The sequence below is a fragment of the Merops nubicus genome, unplaced genomic scaffold (genome assembly GCF_000691845.1).
Source record: "Merops nubicus isolate BGI_N331 unplaced genomic scaffold, ASM69184v1 scaffold11199, whole genome shotgun sequence".
Lineage (NCBI taxonomy): Eukaryota > Metazoa > Chordata > Aves > Coraciiformes > Meropidae > Merops > Merops nubicus.
This window is the reverse complement of record NW_008631708.1, coordinates 25022-44741: the sequence shown is the minus strand read 5'-3', so window position 1 is coordinate 44741 and position 19720 is coordinate 25022. Positions and strand designations below refer to the sequence as shown.

General features: G+C 36.8%; 1 protein-coding gene across 1 annotated transcript in view; it reads left to right on the top strand.

Moving 5' to 3' along the window:
- LOC103780026 (disks large homolog 2-like) overlaps nucleotides 1-10562 on the top strand; it is a gene marked incomplete at its 3' end in the record, with an annotated part of 118900 nt that extends 108338 nt beyond the window's left edge. The window contains exon 11 of the mRNA XM_008947673.1: nucleotides 10460-10562. Within this exon, the coding sequence (XP_008945921.1) occupies nucleotides 10460-10562 (103 nt within the window). The remainder of the gene's footprint in view (nucleotides 1-10459) is intronic.
- Nucleotides 10563-19720: the final 9158 nt, after the last annotated feature.

Here is a 19720-nt window from a genome sequence, read left to right as displayed (position 1 = left end):
GAGTACATTTTTTTACCTAGTTACAATACCAAGAAAGATGGCAAATACCATTTGATTTTTCCTTCTCCAATTTATTTTTCCAAATTACAACTGGCTTGAAAAATGTTTGAATCTTCTCTATAGGGTCTGGAATCTTTTATCCATGGAGCATCAGTTTATTACTCTTGTGTAATAGCATTAGGATTATAACAGATTCGCCCTCTCCCTTACAAGACTTATTTGCAGACACTCTGACCATATCCTTAGGATACTTACTTCCCTGTGCTGGTGTGGGTGATATATGACTGTCCTCTGGCAGAGGAGGGCTTTATAAAATTCAATGACCTTTAGCTGCACTTGTCCATAAAGTCTCCCTTTATGTGTTTAAAATTAATCCTAATTAGACAGTAGGAAACAAAAAAATATGTACCAACCTGATCTCCTTTTATGACCAGGTGACCCACCTAGCGGATGACAGAAAGGCTGGATGACCAAACCCAGAGTGTCGTGGTGCATGGAGTTAAATCCAACTGGCAGCTGGTCACAAGCAGTGTTCCCTAGGGCTCAGTTTTGGGACCAGTCTTGTTTAACATCTTCATCTGTATGAGATTTAACAAGGCCAAGTGATGGGTCCTCCACTTGGGTCACAACAACCTAAGGCAACACTCCAGTTTTGGTCACCACAGTATAAGAAGATCATGGAGGTGCTGGAGGGGGTTCAGAGAAGGACATCGAAGCTGACAAAAGGCCTGGGGAACTTGTGTTATGAAGAGTGGCTGAGGCAACTGGGATTGTTTAGTCTGGTGAAGAAGAAGCTGAGGGGAGACCTTATTGCACTCTACATCTACCGGAAAGGAGATTGGAGTGCTGTGAGTGTTGGTCTCTTCTTCCAAGTAACTAGTGATAAGACAAGAGGAACTGGGTTTAAGTTGTAACAGGGCAGGTTTAGACTGGATATTAGAGAAGAATTTATTTCCTGAAAGAGTGGCGAGGTGTTGGAATAGACAGCCCAGGCAGGTGGTGCAGTCACCATACCTGGAGGTGTAAATAAAATGTGTGGACGTGGTACTTCAGGACATGGTTTAGTGGTCATGGTAGTGCTGGATTGATGGTTGGACTTGATGATCTTGGAGGTCTTTTCCAACCGTAATCATTCTATGATTCTGTGTAAACTTGCTTTGTAGTAATGTGTAGAGCATTGCATGTTATATATTGGGAGTGTTAGTGTACAATCAATGCAGTGATTTCAATGAGTAGACAAATTCACATAATTGGACTGTTTTAAAGAAGTAGAACTTGCTTGAAAATCAAGGAAAAATGTGTGGAAATGTATCCAAAGGATACTGCATGGGAGGTGATATATGTGGTAGATCTGTAAAAAAAAAAAAAATCTCTAGAGAGAAAGCAAGCTGAGAGCACAGATGCTGTCAACAAAACTTGTTCTTGAATGACCATATAGTGCAGTGACAAAGTTTTTGATTTTGTGCTGGAAGGGAATGAGGAAGTTCACAGAATAAATAGCATGAAATTCAGCAGCAATCTGCTGTGCTTTCACAGCTGATGTGAAAAATCCCACAAGTAACAAGTTTTAAAGTAACAGATAATTCAGAAGGCACCTGGACACCCAATGAAGAGAAGCTGGGTGAAAATGCAAATTTATGGTTTGGAAAACCCTCTCTTTTATATATTCAAAGAAATGGCTTTTAAAAAAAAAAAAAAATTTTTTTTTCCCATGTAGCCTTGGGGTTTAGAACCTAAGTCAGAAAAACCTTGGCATCCTCCTTGACCATGAAAATTCACTTTAATGAAGGATGAATTGTGTCACTGTAAACACTACCATCTGGAAATACTCACCACTGGAGAAAAGAGCTGGTAGCAAACTTCTTCAGTGTTGTTGATAAATATATATGATTTGATGGCTTGAAGTTGAACTTAGACATATTGAGCCTCAAAACATAATGCAGTTGTTTTCTAGTCAGGGTAACTGGGTTATATTGCCACAGAAGCTTGTAGGCGTGTCACTTTGGGACTTCAAAATAAAATAGATGACTTTCTAAAATACAAGCTTAATGGAGCTTCTAAGGAAAAATTTACCACCTGCACGTTCTGGAATACTACATACACTCATGACTATAGAGCTCCCTTTTGTCTTTTATTAATTTAGGAATCTGTCTTCCAGCTGAATTTTTCCCTCCCTCTCTCCCCGTTTGCCTCCATCTTTCTGCAATCTATAAGATACATTGCAATTGTCTTGATGCAGCAATTGTTTCCTAAATTAACTCTGACATTTCCAAGCACATGATCAGAACCTAATAAATTATACTAACAATTCTTATGAGTGAGGTATGTCTCTTTTTGCTGAGCAGTATTAGCTATCAGACCTGTCAGTTATGTGTCATGCAGAACTAGTAAATTGGTCTAGACTAGAGGCTGTGAATTTTTGCTGTGATGAAATCATCAGTTGCCTTTAAAACATTCATTTTAGAATTGTCTCAACAAGTAGAAATTATCTGATGCCTACTTGGTCGCTCTTCAGCTCCTAATAGTTTAAGGAGGAGTTCACATTCGGTTCAAACATCCTAATTTAGCAAAGTTTGTTTTAAGACTGTCAAACAGAATTATGTCTCATCTGACCCAATGAAGATGTGGAGTGAGCTTTACGTGCCTCAGTGTAGCCTTACTGTCAGTCTCACGATGAGGGGAAACTAAAGCCACAAATTGGAAAGCCAAACTGCTACTGCTGGACAAAACGGCTCCATCCCTGAGCTTTATTCATTTGAGATTTGCCCCAGGCCGGACTTTTGCCTTGTACTTAGACTAGACTCCAGGCATCATTCTCCTCTGCTGCCCAGTTAGTTTTGGGTTCCTAAGTGATTAAAAAAATTATCATATGACACAGGCTGCCAAATAATAGAATTTGGCCATGCATTAAATAGGGCATTTGAAGGATACACGCAATAATTTTGTTGGAGGAGAATTTGGAGATCCTTTTGAAAAAAAAAAAAAAAACCTAGGTAGATATGACTTTTTACTGAACAAGCAAGCCACCAGGATAATAACAAAAGCAAAAACACTTACAGAATACCACAGCTATTTCTTTTCCATTGCTTTAAAAAACATGCTTTATTTGAGAGTATGGAGCATCATCTATTCAAGGTGTCTGTGTCATATAATCCTAATCTGTAGAGCCACAAATAAATTATGAATGTTGTGATTCAGGTAGATTTAATACAGAAATGCGAGCACTGAACACTCACTTCATCTAGAACTGAGGATTCCAGTTAGACAACCCACTGTTCAACCATTGATACATCGCCTCATGGTTGCTGGATTGAGTCCAGTACAGATTTGCCATGGCACGAGCCAATGGTCATTCTCACAGGCCACATTGCCATATTCTCTGGATGTGGAAATATGGAAAAACTTAACAAGTAGAGATCAAGGCAAGGATTTCAGTTTATTATTTTAATAACACAATGCTTGGGATCAGATAGATCACAAATGCCCTTCTGTGTCTAAGTAGCCTCTAAAATTGTTTTACCTTTTTATTTCAGGTCATGAGCACTTATTGCTTATTGGCTTGAGCTGGAATTAAGTTCTTATCATCTTGTCATCTTTGAGTTATAAGGCACTTGTTAAAATGGAAGTCTTTACTTCATTTCAGAAGCAGGAGAATTTCAATAATTATTTCTGCTTATACTATCTTTTGAAATTCAAATGTGAAACAAGAACCATGTAGCATTATGAGCAAAACTGATCAATGATAGTTTAGTTCTATCCATATAGTGGAAGGAAATACACCTTTTAGAACTGCTTGGAAACCAAGGTATATGGAATAAATACTGCTGATAGGGGAATGCCTAAAAGACCCAGGATGAGAGCAGGAGACAGAAATCCAAAGGCTGAAAATAAAATTAAGGAAAAAGAGATTATTTCAGAAATACAGGAAAGTGAATGGAAGTAACAGTCATGTGTCAAGTAAAAGCTTTAGGAGGGAGGAGGGACATTTGATATTTTATCTGTTTGGAGCAGGAAGATAGCAGGAACTGCAAAGGAGAGGAAATGTGTGGAGGCTTGAAAAGATGACTGAGATCCATGAGATTAAGTGGTGGCAGAAATAGAAGGGTGTTTGAGTGACTATGCTGGAACAAGGAATGTAGAAAAGCAGCATGTAGATTTGAATTTAAGAGCTAATGATGAGCTCTTGATTTTAATGTAAATCAATATTCTTACCTCCAATTGTGTTTGATGGATGAGTTTTTGTGTATAAAATTAATGAAAAACAATACTTATACTTATTTTAAAATTAGTTAATAAATATTGGCCTGTGTTATTAGCTAGCACAGTACTCATACATGATATTTTTCATTGATAATACCAGTTGTCTTAATATGAAAAGACTTCATGTGCACCTCTGTGTAGACTTTACCATTTATCAGTGAGATATAATGCCACTGATCACCTCACAGTCGCTGGATCACATCCAGTCCAGGTTGGTAATTGAACTAGCTGGTAGCTATTTAGTGACCTGAATGAAATAAGATTCATGTTCATTCAGGCTTCAGTGAGCCGATGTGTCTGTTTCAAAACCTATCATTTATTTCAAACCCAGCTTAAACAAGTTTTGAAGCATTCTGATGGAACTGAGGGAACTTACACTGTCATTGCAGCGAACTCTTCAGTGAAATTATTTCAGTCTCAAAGTTTGCCAATCTGATATAATTCAGAAAAGCTGCAATCACATACGAAGCAGATCTTCTAGCAGAAGAATTTCTGCACAGTTTGGATAAAAGTATGTCTTTGCCTACGGTTATAGGCTTAACAGGTAACGTTTGGAATGATTCATGTGGTCTGATGAGTCATAGAGCTTGTTGGTTCCTACTGTAAAAAGCTGTGTATGCCAGACACCCCTTCAATAACATAATATTAATTTTCTTCCTGCTCCAAAGATTGGATGGTTTGACATCTCTTTCAGATGGTTTAGCTGCCTCCTCGAACACCCTGGCAGAAAAAGGCACACTGAATGATATAGCTTTTACCTGCACAGTGGTTCTTGTTTTCCAGAGAGGAGAGTTTGCCTCTAGAATTCCCAGCTCATCAGAGCATAAAGACCAGTTTACTAGAGGCAAAAATCATAACTCTGAGGTAGCAAGACAAGGAAAATTGAAAAGGTCGTTGAAATTGCTGGCCCATAAAAAGAGAAAAGGAGAATGTTGGGCATGGAGAACAGCAGACATGACATGATAGTATGTTTTCAGTGGCGTTCAGGATGAGACAACCACTGTGCCTATATGTGCTGAACTGAGCAGTTTTAACAGGTCAGAAGAAAGTGTAGGCACAGAGAAGATTAGAAGTGAGAAAAAAAAGAGGAAAGCAACAAAGTGAGACTGAAAATGTAACAGAAGCTAAGCTGGAGAGTGAAGACTTTGCCCCCTGTGCATTTCTCATTTCTTTCTATGTATAAATTTTTCTTCACTAGCAATGCAAAATCCTTCCTGTACTGGCACTGTTCCCCTCAGGTTGTCATTCCCCATGGCTCTGTCCCCAGGGGCCTGGAGCTCCCGTGGTGCTGAGTGTGTCCTGCTCCTGCTGCTGTGCTCACCGTGTGGGCTTCGCTTTGCAAAGACGTGGCCTCTCTAGGCTGAGATCACTGCTCAAGTGCGGTGCTTTGGTGACATACATGAGTTTCTTGGATTTATTGTACTTTTTCCTAGACTGTATCACTTGTCAGAGTTGTGTGGGCTGTTGTGTAGAATGATGATGTCACCCGCTTGTGAGGAACATCTTCCCTGGATATGTTCAGTGCAGAGCACCCCTAGTGTGAGCTTCCTCAATGTTCTCTGTCTTGCTGGAAGTCCAAGCTTCCAATATAGGTTACATTCCATTTCTGATGACTAAGGAGAACTGCTGGAGAACATGGCTCAGCTTTTCTCTCACTGCTTGTTAATGTGGTTGAGAACACCTGACATGCAAAATTAGGGCAGATGAATAGGGTTCTTTTATCTTCTCTTAATGCAAACAATGGAACTCCTGGTTGTAAAGAGTTGTCTTTACTCAGACTTCTGTTTGCTTTTTCAGACACCAAAAGCTCTTATTTTATGAGTTCAACAAATAAAAGAATTTAGGCACAACTTTAAAAATCTGCTGTATTTTTTGTTCCACAGTAAAAAGGTGTCTTCTTCACCATATAGTTTTCTGTATAAAAGCACTGTACTATGTCAGTGACAGTACAAAGAAGAAATAAAAAAGAATCCTTTATTTCCTCTCCAGAAAAGGGATATGGTTTTCCTTGCCTCTTCAACATGACATTCCAAGTGTTCATTTAGTCACTGTATGAAGACAAAATAAGGTGACTTAAATAAATGAATGGCTAAATAAAGCATATTACTCTGCTAGCTTCTATCTGAGTGACCTACATATGAATCATGCTCAAGCATTCTAACAGAAGACAGCCAGTCTGTACTAAGTCTTTAAGTGGCACTGTTCAGAACTGAACCAAATTGTGCTAATACGGACTATTCAAATATTTTAAAGGGAATATAACCCTTATATTTTAGAGGAGTTTGATCTATCCAAAACATAAATCTTATCTTTCATTTAGATTATGACTCGTATTTAACAAAGTAGATAATACTTTACTTTTAGTCAATGAATGCAAAGGCAATTAGTGTAATTACTGTAGATGCAACTATAGTTGCATCTTTTTCTCCATATCAGTTTTGTCTTTAGTTTTAAACTATGATATTCCACTGAAGCAGTTGTCTGTAAGCTTTCTAACAGCTTTTTGCCACAGCATGCAAAAAAGGCAGACATCTGTATAAGCTGGAGGCTCTTCTTATTTCCATTATGTCAAATTCGTTTTGGAGTTGGCCATGAGAAATTGTGCAGTCAAGTTCATCCTGGGCCAGGACATCAGGACTGTGCAGTCAAGCTCAGAATGGCAGTGCTACTTTGCTTATTGCATAATGCTTCTTAAAGGAAGCCAGCCCATTTGACAGGAAAAAACCCAACCAAAAAAACCTTTGATATGACTTAAACTGTCGTGCAGCTTTTTCTGCGGTGTGTTTGTTTGTTTGTTTTACTGATTATTCTTAAAATAAACTGTACTAAATTAATTGAAAAAAATAATTGGAATTAGATTTAACAATGTGCATGAAATCATGTCAGGGAAAAATATCACCACACACAGTTGCTATAATTAGACAGAATATTATTTGATTTACCCTTTCAGAAACTTCTGTTCATTTTAGCCTGAGGGTAAGAATTTGATTAAAGTGTGTAAATTAGTGGCGTTTTTCATCAAGATTTAATGTTGTGACATGAATATGCCATTTTCCAACAATAAGGTTTGGGACTTGATTATATTTGCTTTTAAATATTGGGAAATAAAGTACGGAAATCAAGTTAGTATCTACTCTTGCTCTTTAGAAAGTCAGACTAGGCTATAAGTCCTTTCTAAGTTTAACACGTATTATTCTGCAGTGAGATTCTGTCAAGTATTGGTGAGCAAAAGAGAAAGCAGTCTTCTGCCTACCTATTTAGCAATGATTGTTTGATTTTATTCTACAGCTGTGTATCTTCAAGATGGAGATCACTATTTTGACGACCTAGTGTTGTCAGGTAGTTTACCAGTTCACATTACTGAATCTGTTTTGTCTGTCTTATTTATCATCTTGACAAAAATTGCAGAAGGTAGAATTGACATGTTATTTTCTCTCTGATGTTTCTTTTCCTTGCTCTTTTGATTTCAGCCACTCAGAGTGGCTGTAAGTCCTGCCCAAGTGTCCATCCCACCTGTATCCTAGGAGAAAAATGAACTTAATTTCAGAGAAATTCATTCACTATAATTTGTTGTGTTTGCACCTTAGGCAATTATTTCTTCCATAATAAGTGTGCAAATGGCAGAAAGTAGTCAACCGCCATTTCAGTGGCTTCTTGTTCTGTGGAAGAGTGAAAAATACTTGTGGAACTTGACTTTGGTGGAATTCCTGTCTTACGTTTATATTCTTGATGCATTGTTAGGATCATAGTTATTAGATCACCTACAGATAGAAATATTGTTTATCAGTGAAAGACAATAAGCGTGTGGTTTCTTTATTCTTTCATACATCTTCTCATTTTACTTATAGAGAGATTATTAAAAATGATTAATGATTTTTAAAGCTTCATGTTCTGTTAATGCAACTCTTACAGACCACCACTATGTTGTCCTAGATTGCTTAAGAAAGGCTTGTGTTCTCCTGAAGTCTACAATCTTCAAGCTTAAGCCTAAACGAAACTACTTATATTTTATCTAGAACTTCTAATACTGAGCAGGTGACATCATCCATATCCATCTTCCCAACTCAGGAGCTCAGGAACATTCCTTTAAGGTTTTCTTCAGAATCCTTTCCAGAAGCTTGTATTCTCCACAGAAGTTGCAAACTAAAACCTAATTGACATCATATTCCTTTTTAGGTATTTTCAGTGTTGTGCGTTAAAATAGATTTTATGGCACTGAAAGTTCTGATTGTCTCCTTTTTTCGTTTAGAATGCACTTAATTATTGCTTTCCAAGATATTCTATTCCTAGACAAAATTTAAGCATGTGTCTGTGTTAGTCTTACCATCCACCAAACTTGAGGTTTATGTACACAAATTTGATGAAAGAACTTGAACCTTAGGCTCCTTATTGTAGAAAGTTTCTATCAGCCCTTTTTACAGCCAATGCTTTCAAATAGGAAGATGGGATAACTGAGAAGTCTTGTGTTAGATGAATAATGTTTATTTGCACTATGTTCGACATTTCTTGTCAGGACCATTAGAGCATTGCTTGTGAATATCTTATCTCTATCTGGTAGAAGCTACTTCAGTGCTCCTTAAAGATATTTTGCTCCTGTAAATAGTCTGCCAGTCAGCTTCGCTCCTGAATTTTGAGATTCCTCTCCTTGCAAAGAAATCACATAATGTGATGGTGGGTTGGTGCTGTGCTGCCTCTCATGCCCTTCATATGCTGCCCCAAATGGTCTAAGATACATGCGTGGATCAAACAGGCATTACCAGCATGGTAATAGTATTCATAGTCTCCACTATGGAATTCACTTGTGGACAAATTAGCTCAAAAAAAAAAAAAAAAAAGTTGTTTTTCTGTAAGGTAATTTATAATTAATTTCTTATTTCACAACACAATTGTGATTATATAATGTGATCAATGTAATTCATCAGGAGTTTGCATTCATAGCATCCAATAGCTGTTATTTGTAAAGTTCTGTGAAATCAAATTTATTTTTGTAAGCCTTAAAAAGCTGTTAAAATTTAAATAAAATAAAATCCATAGTTTCAATATGCTTAGCCATCTTGTGATAGCACCTGATAAAAATAAACACAAGTTGTTACTATTGCTGAGAATTTGGGGCTTGTGTTTTGGCTTGTTTGCCTGTGAAATCTACGGTAGTGTTCTCTTTCCTGCCCCTGCCTTTTATTTCCTTTCTTTTTCTTTTTTCTTGCCTGGAGCAGTCAGAAGTTGATTTCTGTCTGCTGAGATTTATTTGCCAAAAGTTTCCTGTTCTTCACTGAGACATTATGAAGTAGAAACCTGTAGAAGTGAAGAGGAAAGACAGATAAATATAAACACAAATAAAGAAAAGATATCTCCCACACTTTGGCATAGACAGACAGTAACATTCCCAGCAGAAAGCAAGATTCAAGTAACTAGGGCAGTTAATATTTCTATATATGAATTCTACCCCTTCCTTGGAGTGCTGATGACAAAATATCACAAATAAAAATCAAAGAGCTGAGTTCCCCACTTTGTTCTGCTTTGTTCCACTTCGACTGCTTATGCAGGAAAAGAATTACGAGGAACCCCATGGAAAGATCCGTTAATGTTGAACAGCCAAAGATGGTGAACCTATATCTGATTGCAACTCTATTGCTGTCATGTGCAAAATACAGGAGGATTTTCTAGGCAATAGGAGGAGAGGTTGCATGAAAAGAAAATGGTAGATGGGGTTTCTGCTCTGGAACTTCTCCAACCAGCATTTTTGGTTAGAGATTCTCTATATATCTCCAGGTTTCCCTGATGCTAGAGACTGAACTCACAGAGTCTGGCTGAAGGTGGAGGTTCCTTTGCTTGCAGTTTTCATGCACCGCAGAAGCTTTTAACTTCAAGCACCACAGAAAATTTATCTTTTCAACCTTATATATTAAATTATATTGATTGATGAAGAGATTACCAAAAATGTAAAATCAGTAGAGCAGGACACGCAAAAAAAAATAGTAGAGAATATGCATGGATAATCACAGGCCAACTGGGGTGTGCAGTAGTAGTGCAGATCCTCACGGCCAGGCAGAGGTAACATCTCTCAGCCTTTCTGATTGTGTACTTTCACTTTTGCGTCTGGGTAAGCTGATCTTTGCATCTGTGGGATATTTAAAAAAGAGAAACACTGTCTTTCTGTCTGTTGAACTACTCAGAACTGTTGTTTGCCTTCCTTCTGTAGGTGAATGGGATTGATCTTCGAGGTGCTACCCACGAGCAGGCTGCGGCTGCGCTGAAGGGAGCAGGGCAGACGGTAACAATCATAGCACAATACCAGCCCGAGGGTAAGCAAAATAATAAACTTAAAGGCATATGTTAAAAGATAAGTGCTTTAAAGGCACCCATTTAACAGGATGAGGCTGCTGCAGATAGTGCTTTTCCCGGCTATCATCAGAAGTCATCTGGAATGAAAATTCAAGTGGCAATTCTATCCCAAGGAGGTGGCTGTAGTTTTGTCACAGACTTTGCTTTTAGAAGTGTTTTATGCAACTATAAGACCTATCTTTAAATGTGCATCTAATAAGACAGTAATCAACACTTAGTTAAGCATTTTATTTTCATTATTGCTCATTTTATGTTCTTTTCTTTTGTCATTCTGGTGACAGATAGTGCAAAAGATAAGAATGAACAGAAATGCCGGGAAGATCTGAAGGTGCTTCAGACAATCAGACTAGAATGAAACAAAGATAAATATTTTCTGCCAAATTCATAGAGTATTATTAATAAGGGATAACAGTGTCCTTGAACCCCCAGGGCAATTAGACCCAGATAACAACTGTTTGTTAGAGAAAATTACAGCTTTCTAAAGAAAGCATCAACAGGAAATTCAGCAAAATGAATACCTCTTAATGTGGGATGTATCTCATCCGTTTTTTGTTGTCTGATATTTAGCTTTATAGAACTATAAACCAAATGACTACCAGAGGGTCTCAAGATATTCATGAAAGGAATATTACTTTCTGATAGGAACTAAAGAGGGTTTTCCTCCATAGTAGTTGTTTGGTTAAACCTCTTTCCAGGTGAATTCAGGCACTACAGGTGTCTGTGAAGAATTGCTGGCACCATTTTATCAGTTTTCAGTAAACATATCTAGCTCAAATGACAAGTCTTGCTATGACCTGTCAACAGAAGCTGTTGATTCTGCCTGATTGAGCCCAGCCTAGGACTCATGTGGGTTTCAGGTGAAACAGAACAGCTCTAACAATAGATTCAGCTAGTCAGTCTTTTCAGAGACACTGGGGAGGTGAATTAGCACTGCTAGCATTTATCCAATATGATACCTTCTTTTGTTTCTCTGCATCCTGATTATAGCACACAAAGAGAAGAGCAGCTGCTCTTTTAATCAAACTTAAAATGGTGCTTCAGATCTGGTATCATACATCCATTTATTTGTTTATTTGCACTTGAGTCACCAAACAGAACAGATTAGACCATACTAGGAAACGGGCAGATGATAGCAAATGAAATTGCAAGTGTGTGTCTTTAGCTAAATAAATGGAACATATTAATATAAAAATATGTAAGTAATGATCAGAGTTATTTAAAAGAAAAAGTATTGAAAAGCAGTTCCATTACAGATAGCTTCCTGCACTGGCTTCTGAATAAAACTATGTTCCATTAGTTCTGGCTGTCTTGTTTGCTGTCTAGTGATTTTCTACTGCAATTATCACCATGGTGTCTGAGTACTTGTAGCAATCACTGGCATCTCAGAGTTGTTCTATGCCATTATTAATACACAAAAAGAATGCATCGCTTGACAGATTTTTCCTATTATATTTGAACTTGTAGTTGACATACTTTCCCCCTACATTTTAGAAGCTCTGTACTATGTCAGATTCAGTTTAGGTGAACATGCAATTCAAATGATGTTGATGAAATCCATCAAATCTTATAATGCATATTTATTCCATTTTCTGATAATACATCTCTATTCACCAAAAAACCCTGTTGAGGGCAGACTAGTCCTGCCTGCATGACTTCTTGTCAGTGAAGCACAGCCAGTTTTCTGTTTCACCCAAATAGATCAAAATACACTGAAGAGAGTAGAATTGGTGAAGAACAGTTAGCCCAAAAATTAGCCTTTTTATAGGAAATTATTGAATCTTTTAAGGTAGTGAGAGTATTCAGTAGTTGTCCAACGTGTTGTCTTGCTACTGAAGTATTTCACTTTAATCTGAGATTCTAGATAATGCAAACTACTTAAATGCAGATGTGAAGTATTTCTTTCCTAAAAAAAACCCTTAACAGCAAGGAAGTATGAAACAGTTTTAAAACAGTTCTTTAAATAAACTTCACAGAGAACTATTTAAAGATTTACAGGTCACACAGAAAGACAAACACACTCTATCGGCACAAATATTTATTTTATTCTAAATATTTCTTTTTGTCCTTTCTCTGTAATGTATGCTTGATCTCTTACTTACCATATCTTACCTTAATGCATATATTGGAACATAGTCATAAAATACAGTCTTAAAACTGTGCTGCTCTGTTTCCTTCAGAGGCTCCTTATTTCAAAATGCTTCCAAAACCAGTAAAGTACACAAGCAAAGAAGGATTGTAGCCTGATTTTCTATTTTCATACTGGAAGCTGTGAATTATTGTTACTACAACTTTTTACAAGTCTCTCTCAGAGATTCAGGAATATCCACTGCAAATGTTAACCAATACATTTGGGAATTTTTAGTATTTTCTGGCTTATTAAGCATTTAGATGATGCTGCAAACAAAAACATTCAATGAAACCTTTAGCTGTTGATTTTTCAGGTATTAAGCGATAATGATCTAAGTACTAGTTGATACTATAAGCCAGCTGATGATTAGCAATTTAAATTTTTAGTAGAAAAAGCTTATGTTCCAACAATTTGGTATTTACACAGTAAAGAAAATCTTATATCACATTTTTCTTAGCAAAGTCTCCAAAAACAAATAATGTACTTTGCTGTGGGAAGAAAATGAGGTGAATACTATAGAAACAGCTTTCAAAGTTTAAATTTCCCTTTCCTCATTTCAATCAAAAGTTCATCTAAGCCTCATATGAATTTCCCTCACATTTATGTGTAAAGATTGGCAGTAAATCTCATAAGAATGGCAACTTCTGCGAAAAAAAATCTAGCAGTTGAATAGCTTTTTCTCGTCATATTATGGCACTTTGTTTTCTTGTCCTGTCTGGATAAAACAAATGCAGGGAGTAGCTCAGCTATTATAGCATCACAAAAATTTTTGCGTGCTGTCAGACTTGTGGTTGGTGACGATGCTTATCTGAACCACACTGCCTGTCCCTCAGAAGCAAGTTGTCTCAGAAACAGAAATAAAATCTCTAAAAGAGCAGAGATAGAGGGAGCAAAGGGAGAATGGAAGGTACAAGCAGTGATTTCGTAAGAAGGAGCTGAATAGAAATACAAAAGATAGTATGAAGAATACTTAGGACAGTATGAAGAGCAACTCCTCAGGTCTTCTGCTCTTCGGTCCTTGTTTTCCTTGTGTACACTCACCATCTTTATTTTCCTCATGTCTCTGAGAAACAGAAGAGAAAAAAAGAGGCATGGCAGTCCAAACAGAAATGCAAATTCTGTGAACAAAAATATGGAAAGGTTATTAGGAGCAAGAGGAAAAGAAGTTAGAGATTAAAAACTCAGCGATTATATTAAAAGTATATGTTTATAGCTTTACAACAGCAGCTGTAACTGGTTTTTTTGAGTCATTCCTTTTATTTTAAAAACTGAGAATAACCTATGCATTGTATTTTTTGTACACATATATTGTGTCACTGGAGGTCAAGTATTGTTAAGCGTCATGATCTCTAACAATCATTGTGGATGTAGTTCATGTGGAGGTTTGTATCCAAAGTACACTGGCCATCCTGCAGGCTTCAGAAAGATGGCTTTTTGTATTCATGTTCAGCTCACATCTTCTGTACATGGTTGAAATTAAAGAGAATTTAAGGACCAAAAGCTACTTAAAGTTAGAAAAGGAACCATATATTTAGCTTTGTTCTTTATTTTTTAGTATTCTTGGAAACATTTCAACTCTCCTCCCAGTTTAGCAACACTCAAATCTCTTAGAACATTGTATGAATATGGAGGTAGTGCAAAATAAGAACCTGAGCCTGGAAAATAATCTTAGGGTGGCCCTATTAAATGATTAATTAGAGATTAAAATGGCAATATAGACCACACTGGGAAACACTTTTTACACTTCCAGGTTTTTATGCAGGATGTATTTTTATTTTAACGACAATAGTTGTAAATTACAGCCCAGTATGGAAGGTGTTAAGAAAAACCATTTTACCAATGAAACTGAAATACATTTTCAAAGGAAAGTGAACTTTGGTTGAAATAGTGACAATTTGTCCTGAAAGACACAGCTTGGGAGTGAAGGTAAACAGAATATTGGTCTCCTAATGAAGCTGCTAAAAACCTTTATTGCACATTTTAGTCTCAGATGCTCATTGTCCTTCCCCCTGTGGCAGTGTGAAAGGGTAGAACTTAGCCCTAAGATTTTGGCAAAATACTCAGTGTCAGTGGTCTGCGAGCTGTGTGGTGCTGCATTGCAGTGTCTCTGCAGCTATTGCCTCGCAACAGTCCCTGGAAAACTGTTAAAACCAGTCAGAAGTTTCATGTGCTTTTAAATCTTTCAAGCAAGCCAATTAACTTACTTTCGTAACAGCTTGCATACAGGGAAAACATGCATTGATTACAGTTTGATTAGAGCAGCCAACAATACAGAGGTCAAAAAGTTGTTACAGTGAGAAAAATTCTGCTTTATCACCTTTTGAGTTAACTGTTAGCTGCTTGCTTGGCCGCTCTGCACCTGCTGTGTGTTTGAATAGCTGAATTTTAGTCAGAGTGTCAGACAGAGAGATGTGGTAATAGGCAGTGTCTGTCTTTGCAGACGTTAGCTAGGGAAATTTTTGGAGAGTTACACCTACAGTTATGAGCATCTCATGGCTGCTGTGGTATTAAATTCACTTTTTAGTGCTTTTGTTCCTGAACGTGAGGCGCACACAGTGCATTGCAACAGACCTAACTTCCCTAAGCAGCATCAGCTGTCTGACACATTCCTCTAACCTACTAATGCATGAGATCTGCTCTTTTTAAAATACTGAGAGTAAAAATCCAAGAGTCACTTTCACAGGTCTCTCCCTGAACACTCATGGATACTTTTTAGCTCTTTCCCATATTTCATTCCCTGTTCCACCTCAAAATACAAACACTTGTCTCCTATTTCAGTACAACTATCACATGTATTCCTGATTCAGATGTTTAACCTTTCCAGATGCTGCAGGAATAGGGTGAATTGGGTAGATACAACATATACGGGAAGAAAAAAAATTGCATTTATTAATCTTTATAAAGGTCACTTCTGTACTTTGAAATGTGCATACTCATATTAAAGGCCTCTTTTCCCAGCTGTTGAAAGTCAATGTATCTTAATTACTTGGATAAAGTTGCATTACAGCAGTTGGCTTTCATCTGGAAAGCACTGCATCCAATTGCCAAAGAACGCAAGACGTTAAGGTTAGGTTTCATTCATGTAGATTAAAGAATCTAACATAATCTTGGAATGATCAAGCCAGATCTGAGCAAAGGCCCATTTGCTGAGGATTCTGTTTCCAACAGTGGCCAACAACTAAGTGAGAGTAGAAAGAAAAGGACAAGCACTTGCACTGAATATATTTCTGATGGGTTTGAAAAATCCTCTCGTTTTCCTCAGCTGGAAAATATCACCACTGCAAAGATTAACAAAAGCAAATACTGGTTTAGAGGTATGTTTCAGATAAGATGCTTTGTTCTAAAGCCAGAGAATTTTTTATTTCTGAACCTAATTTATTGCTAATAGTTGATATTGCACCAAAGTTTTCCTATGTATGAGATAAGGACTGCAGTCTCATTTAGATACCAATACCAAAGGCTGCTTTTTTCATTTTTCTTTTTTTTTTTTTCCTTCTTTTTACAGTGGCATCACCAGCTCTACTCTTTCCTTAATTACTGATAGAGGATTTTTACTAAGTTACAGAATAGTGAATTGTCTTCTGTAGCTGATTAAATGTCAGGTCTATGCCTCCCTTGCTGGTCCATGAAGTGCCCACTGAAAAGAGGTGAGGCAGATTGCAGGTGATGCTGTCAAAACTAGTTCTTGTTCTTTTGTAAGTTTAAACACATTTTGCTTCGATGGAAATGTGGAAGTCCACTATGCAACAAATGGCTTCTTTGTTGCAGATATGTCTGTGTAAATGAAAATGTTTAACAGTACTGTATGGCTGCAATACACAACTTCGTGTAATGTAGCAAATCATGCCTAATGGTATTTGTGTGCTCAAAACTAAAACTCTGGCACGTAAACTAATCCTTGAGTGCTTCAGGCCATGTCAGCAATTAATGTACATGGTTAAATGTTGAGATTGGTATTTGATATTTTTCAGTTGATCTGGTAAATATGACTTTGTCCTTAGGACAAATGGAGCAGTTGCCAATATAGTACTCCACTTGTCTGGCCATGTAAGATTCTTGACTTAGCTATAGCCTTTGTGCCTTTAATTGCTGCTTCCTATTTAGAATATACTGCTTGATTTTTTACATTGTTGGAGCAAAGTCTTCAACTTTATAATTTAATTGCAAACTTGACACTTCCTTTACCTCAAGCAAAAAGAAGTCCAAAAAAAGCCTCACCACAGCTTCCACTTACTGCGGATTAATTACTCTAGTCCCTAAGTGACTCTGCCTGTATATACAGACATTGCCCCAGACCAGAGAGATATTTCTGTGGCTCTTCAGGTGCTACAGCTGAAGAAGCACTAGGGATCACAAATGTTCTTTTAAAGTCAAGCCTTTGTAGGATTCTCCTAAGATAGAAAAGGTTATGTTTTAATTCCTCTGTTAAATTTAGGGATCACATTCCTAGTAGAGTTACACAGTGTAACTCATCTAAGATTTCATACTTTATAAAAAGCAGAATCCTCATTTTTTCATTATGTCTAAAATAGCCGGCACTCACTATGCATGAAACAAGTTATGACTTTGATATATTTTCTTAATGTCTTTGTGCAAGTTCAATTGTGTTTAATGTAGTCACCCCAATCTACTAGACTGTATTTGCTGTTTCTTTACAGACTCCTGAGCTTTCTCAATTCCCATTTTAATAAATGTTTCAGTTTAAGTACTTGTTCTGAAATTCAGTCATATTTAGCTCTTGTTTCTATCAACAAGCTCTAAATTTCCTTAAAATAGTGTATTCTTCCACAAAGTTGTCAATGTCAGCTGTAGGAAATTGTGCGGGGAAAACCTGATTTCCTTTTAAAATCTTGTCTTTTCTTGTGTTCATTTTAAATGTGATAACATGAGGTTATGTGAGTTTTTTTTTTCTCTAATTGTTTCTTTGAACCTCAGTTATGTTGCAGGTCCTGTTTGGGTCTTTCTATTTTTTGTATACAGCCTTCTCTGCTTAATTACATTTATATATACACAGAAAAAGCATGTATCTGTTAAATCCTCACGCCAGAGGTTATGAATTGCTCTTCTTTGGCAGTTTATTCATTAAAGTTTAGTAGGTTCCTCGTTTTACTGTTTTGTTAAGGTCATCATTGTAAGTCTCACTGGGAATACAAATGGAGTTGATTCTCTTTGTGTAAAAGCTGTTATGTTTGCAGCTGCTAATTTAACTGCCAAGTGTGGGCTACAAGCTCTGCCTGCTTTTCTTCACTGTTTTAGACTTCACTAAACTGAAATCCATTTAACCTATAGGTTTGCCCTTTTATGGCGGCTTTTTTAGAAAACAGTCTTCTAGCAATGGGAAAGATACATAGAGATTTGTGTATTGCCTTTTAGCTCTTTCTCAGCAGTGATAGGCATTACAGTTTTGGAACTACAGTGATACTACAATAATAGTTTATCTCTTTAATTAATACCCTTGTTTTATATCTCTAGCAGTAGAGGAACATTCACAACCAGGCATTTGAAACTCACTGTGGTGGAAGGAAGGGGGAGCTGCAGTTGGGAGTACACTGCTGAGTTAGCAGGGATCATTTTCTTTAGAACCAGACTGAGGAAAAATCTTGAAATTATTTCTGAACTTTTTTCAGTGTATCTTTATTCTTTCACTCTCTTTTTTCACTTTCAAATTGTGCTTTTTGTCTGGAAAATAATGCATTTCGTGCTAAAGATATTTTGTGTTTACCTTTTTTTTTAATTGTTGAGCAATAAATTTTACCAACGCTTTTGCTACTTTAATTGTTTCACAGTGACATTTCAAACATCATATGACTTCAGAAGCTCATATTTATTTCCATTTATGTACTTTAAAAGGTGTTTTCTTTCCTTATGGATTTTTATGCTTTGCAAAGATACATTTTGTTTCTTTGTTGTGTTGCTTTTTAGTTACCTTCATTATCAGATTTTTTTTCCTTCTTTATTTACATTTAGTATGTCTGTCCTATTTCATTGCTGATGCTTTCCCTAGTCTTCATCATAACTTACACAACAGCTTATAGTGGCTATTACGGTAAATTGAAACTGGTCCCAGGTAATTAGGCTGTTAAAGATACTGAAGAGTCTTCACAAAAATACTTTTTGTCCAAACAGTTTAACATGTTTTATCTTAATAGAGTTCAGAAGCTCACTAGAAATGTGGTCTTCTATGCCTTCAGGTGAATCTGTTATTGTAGAAACATGACTGAAAAATTATGAAACAGTCCATAAACTGGATGAAATTTCACAATATAGTCCATATTGCTGATGCTCATATGCATAAAATAGTGCTAAAATACAGGTTCTGTACCCTGTATGTTCAGCTTATCTCCTCAGAAAATATGATTACTAAAATTCTAATTTTTTTCTACGATAATTTAAGTAAAAATGCTGAGCAAGCAAAATGTTTTGGTTTGAAATTAAAAGTGTGTTCTCCTGGGGTTTCCTAGAAAAGTGCTTTTGAATCTGTTAAAAGGAAAAAAAAAAAAAAGGAAAAAAGAAAAGACTTTCAAACCTATCCTGTGAGTTCAAGCTGCATTTGCTTTAGTGTTTAGCTAGAAATAGTCAAATTGAAGAGAGAATTTCTGGTGTCATTTTCTCTGATTGCAAAACATCAGCAAGGGCAAAAGAGCAACTATGGGAGAGAGAGAATCAAGATCCATAATGTGAAGGGATGAAGGTTTCCCAAAGGATGCGGGGATTGTAGCCTGCTTCTGGAGATCTCTTGGGCTGAGGAAAGACAACAATTCTGACACAAAGCGACATCTGTCACAGTAACATTGCTAAATATCACAGGAGGCGACGACATCTCAGGGATTTTCTTGGCCCCGTGCTGTGGCTGCTGTCAGCACAAAATTCACAGTGAGATCACTGCCAGCATTAGGGTCAATCTTTCATAATTCATGTCTTTCAAGTTTATAGATCTTGACACATTCGGGGATTTTCTTTTAATTATATTACAGAGGTAGGCAAATACAG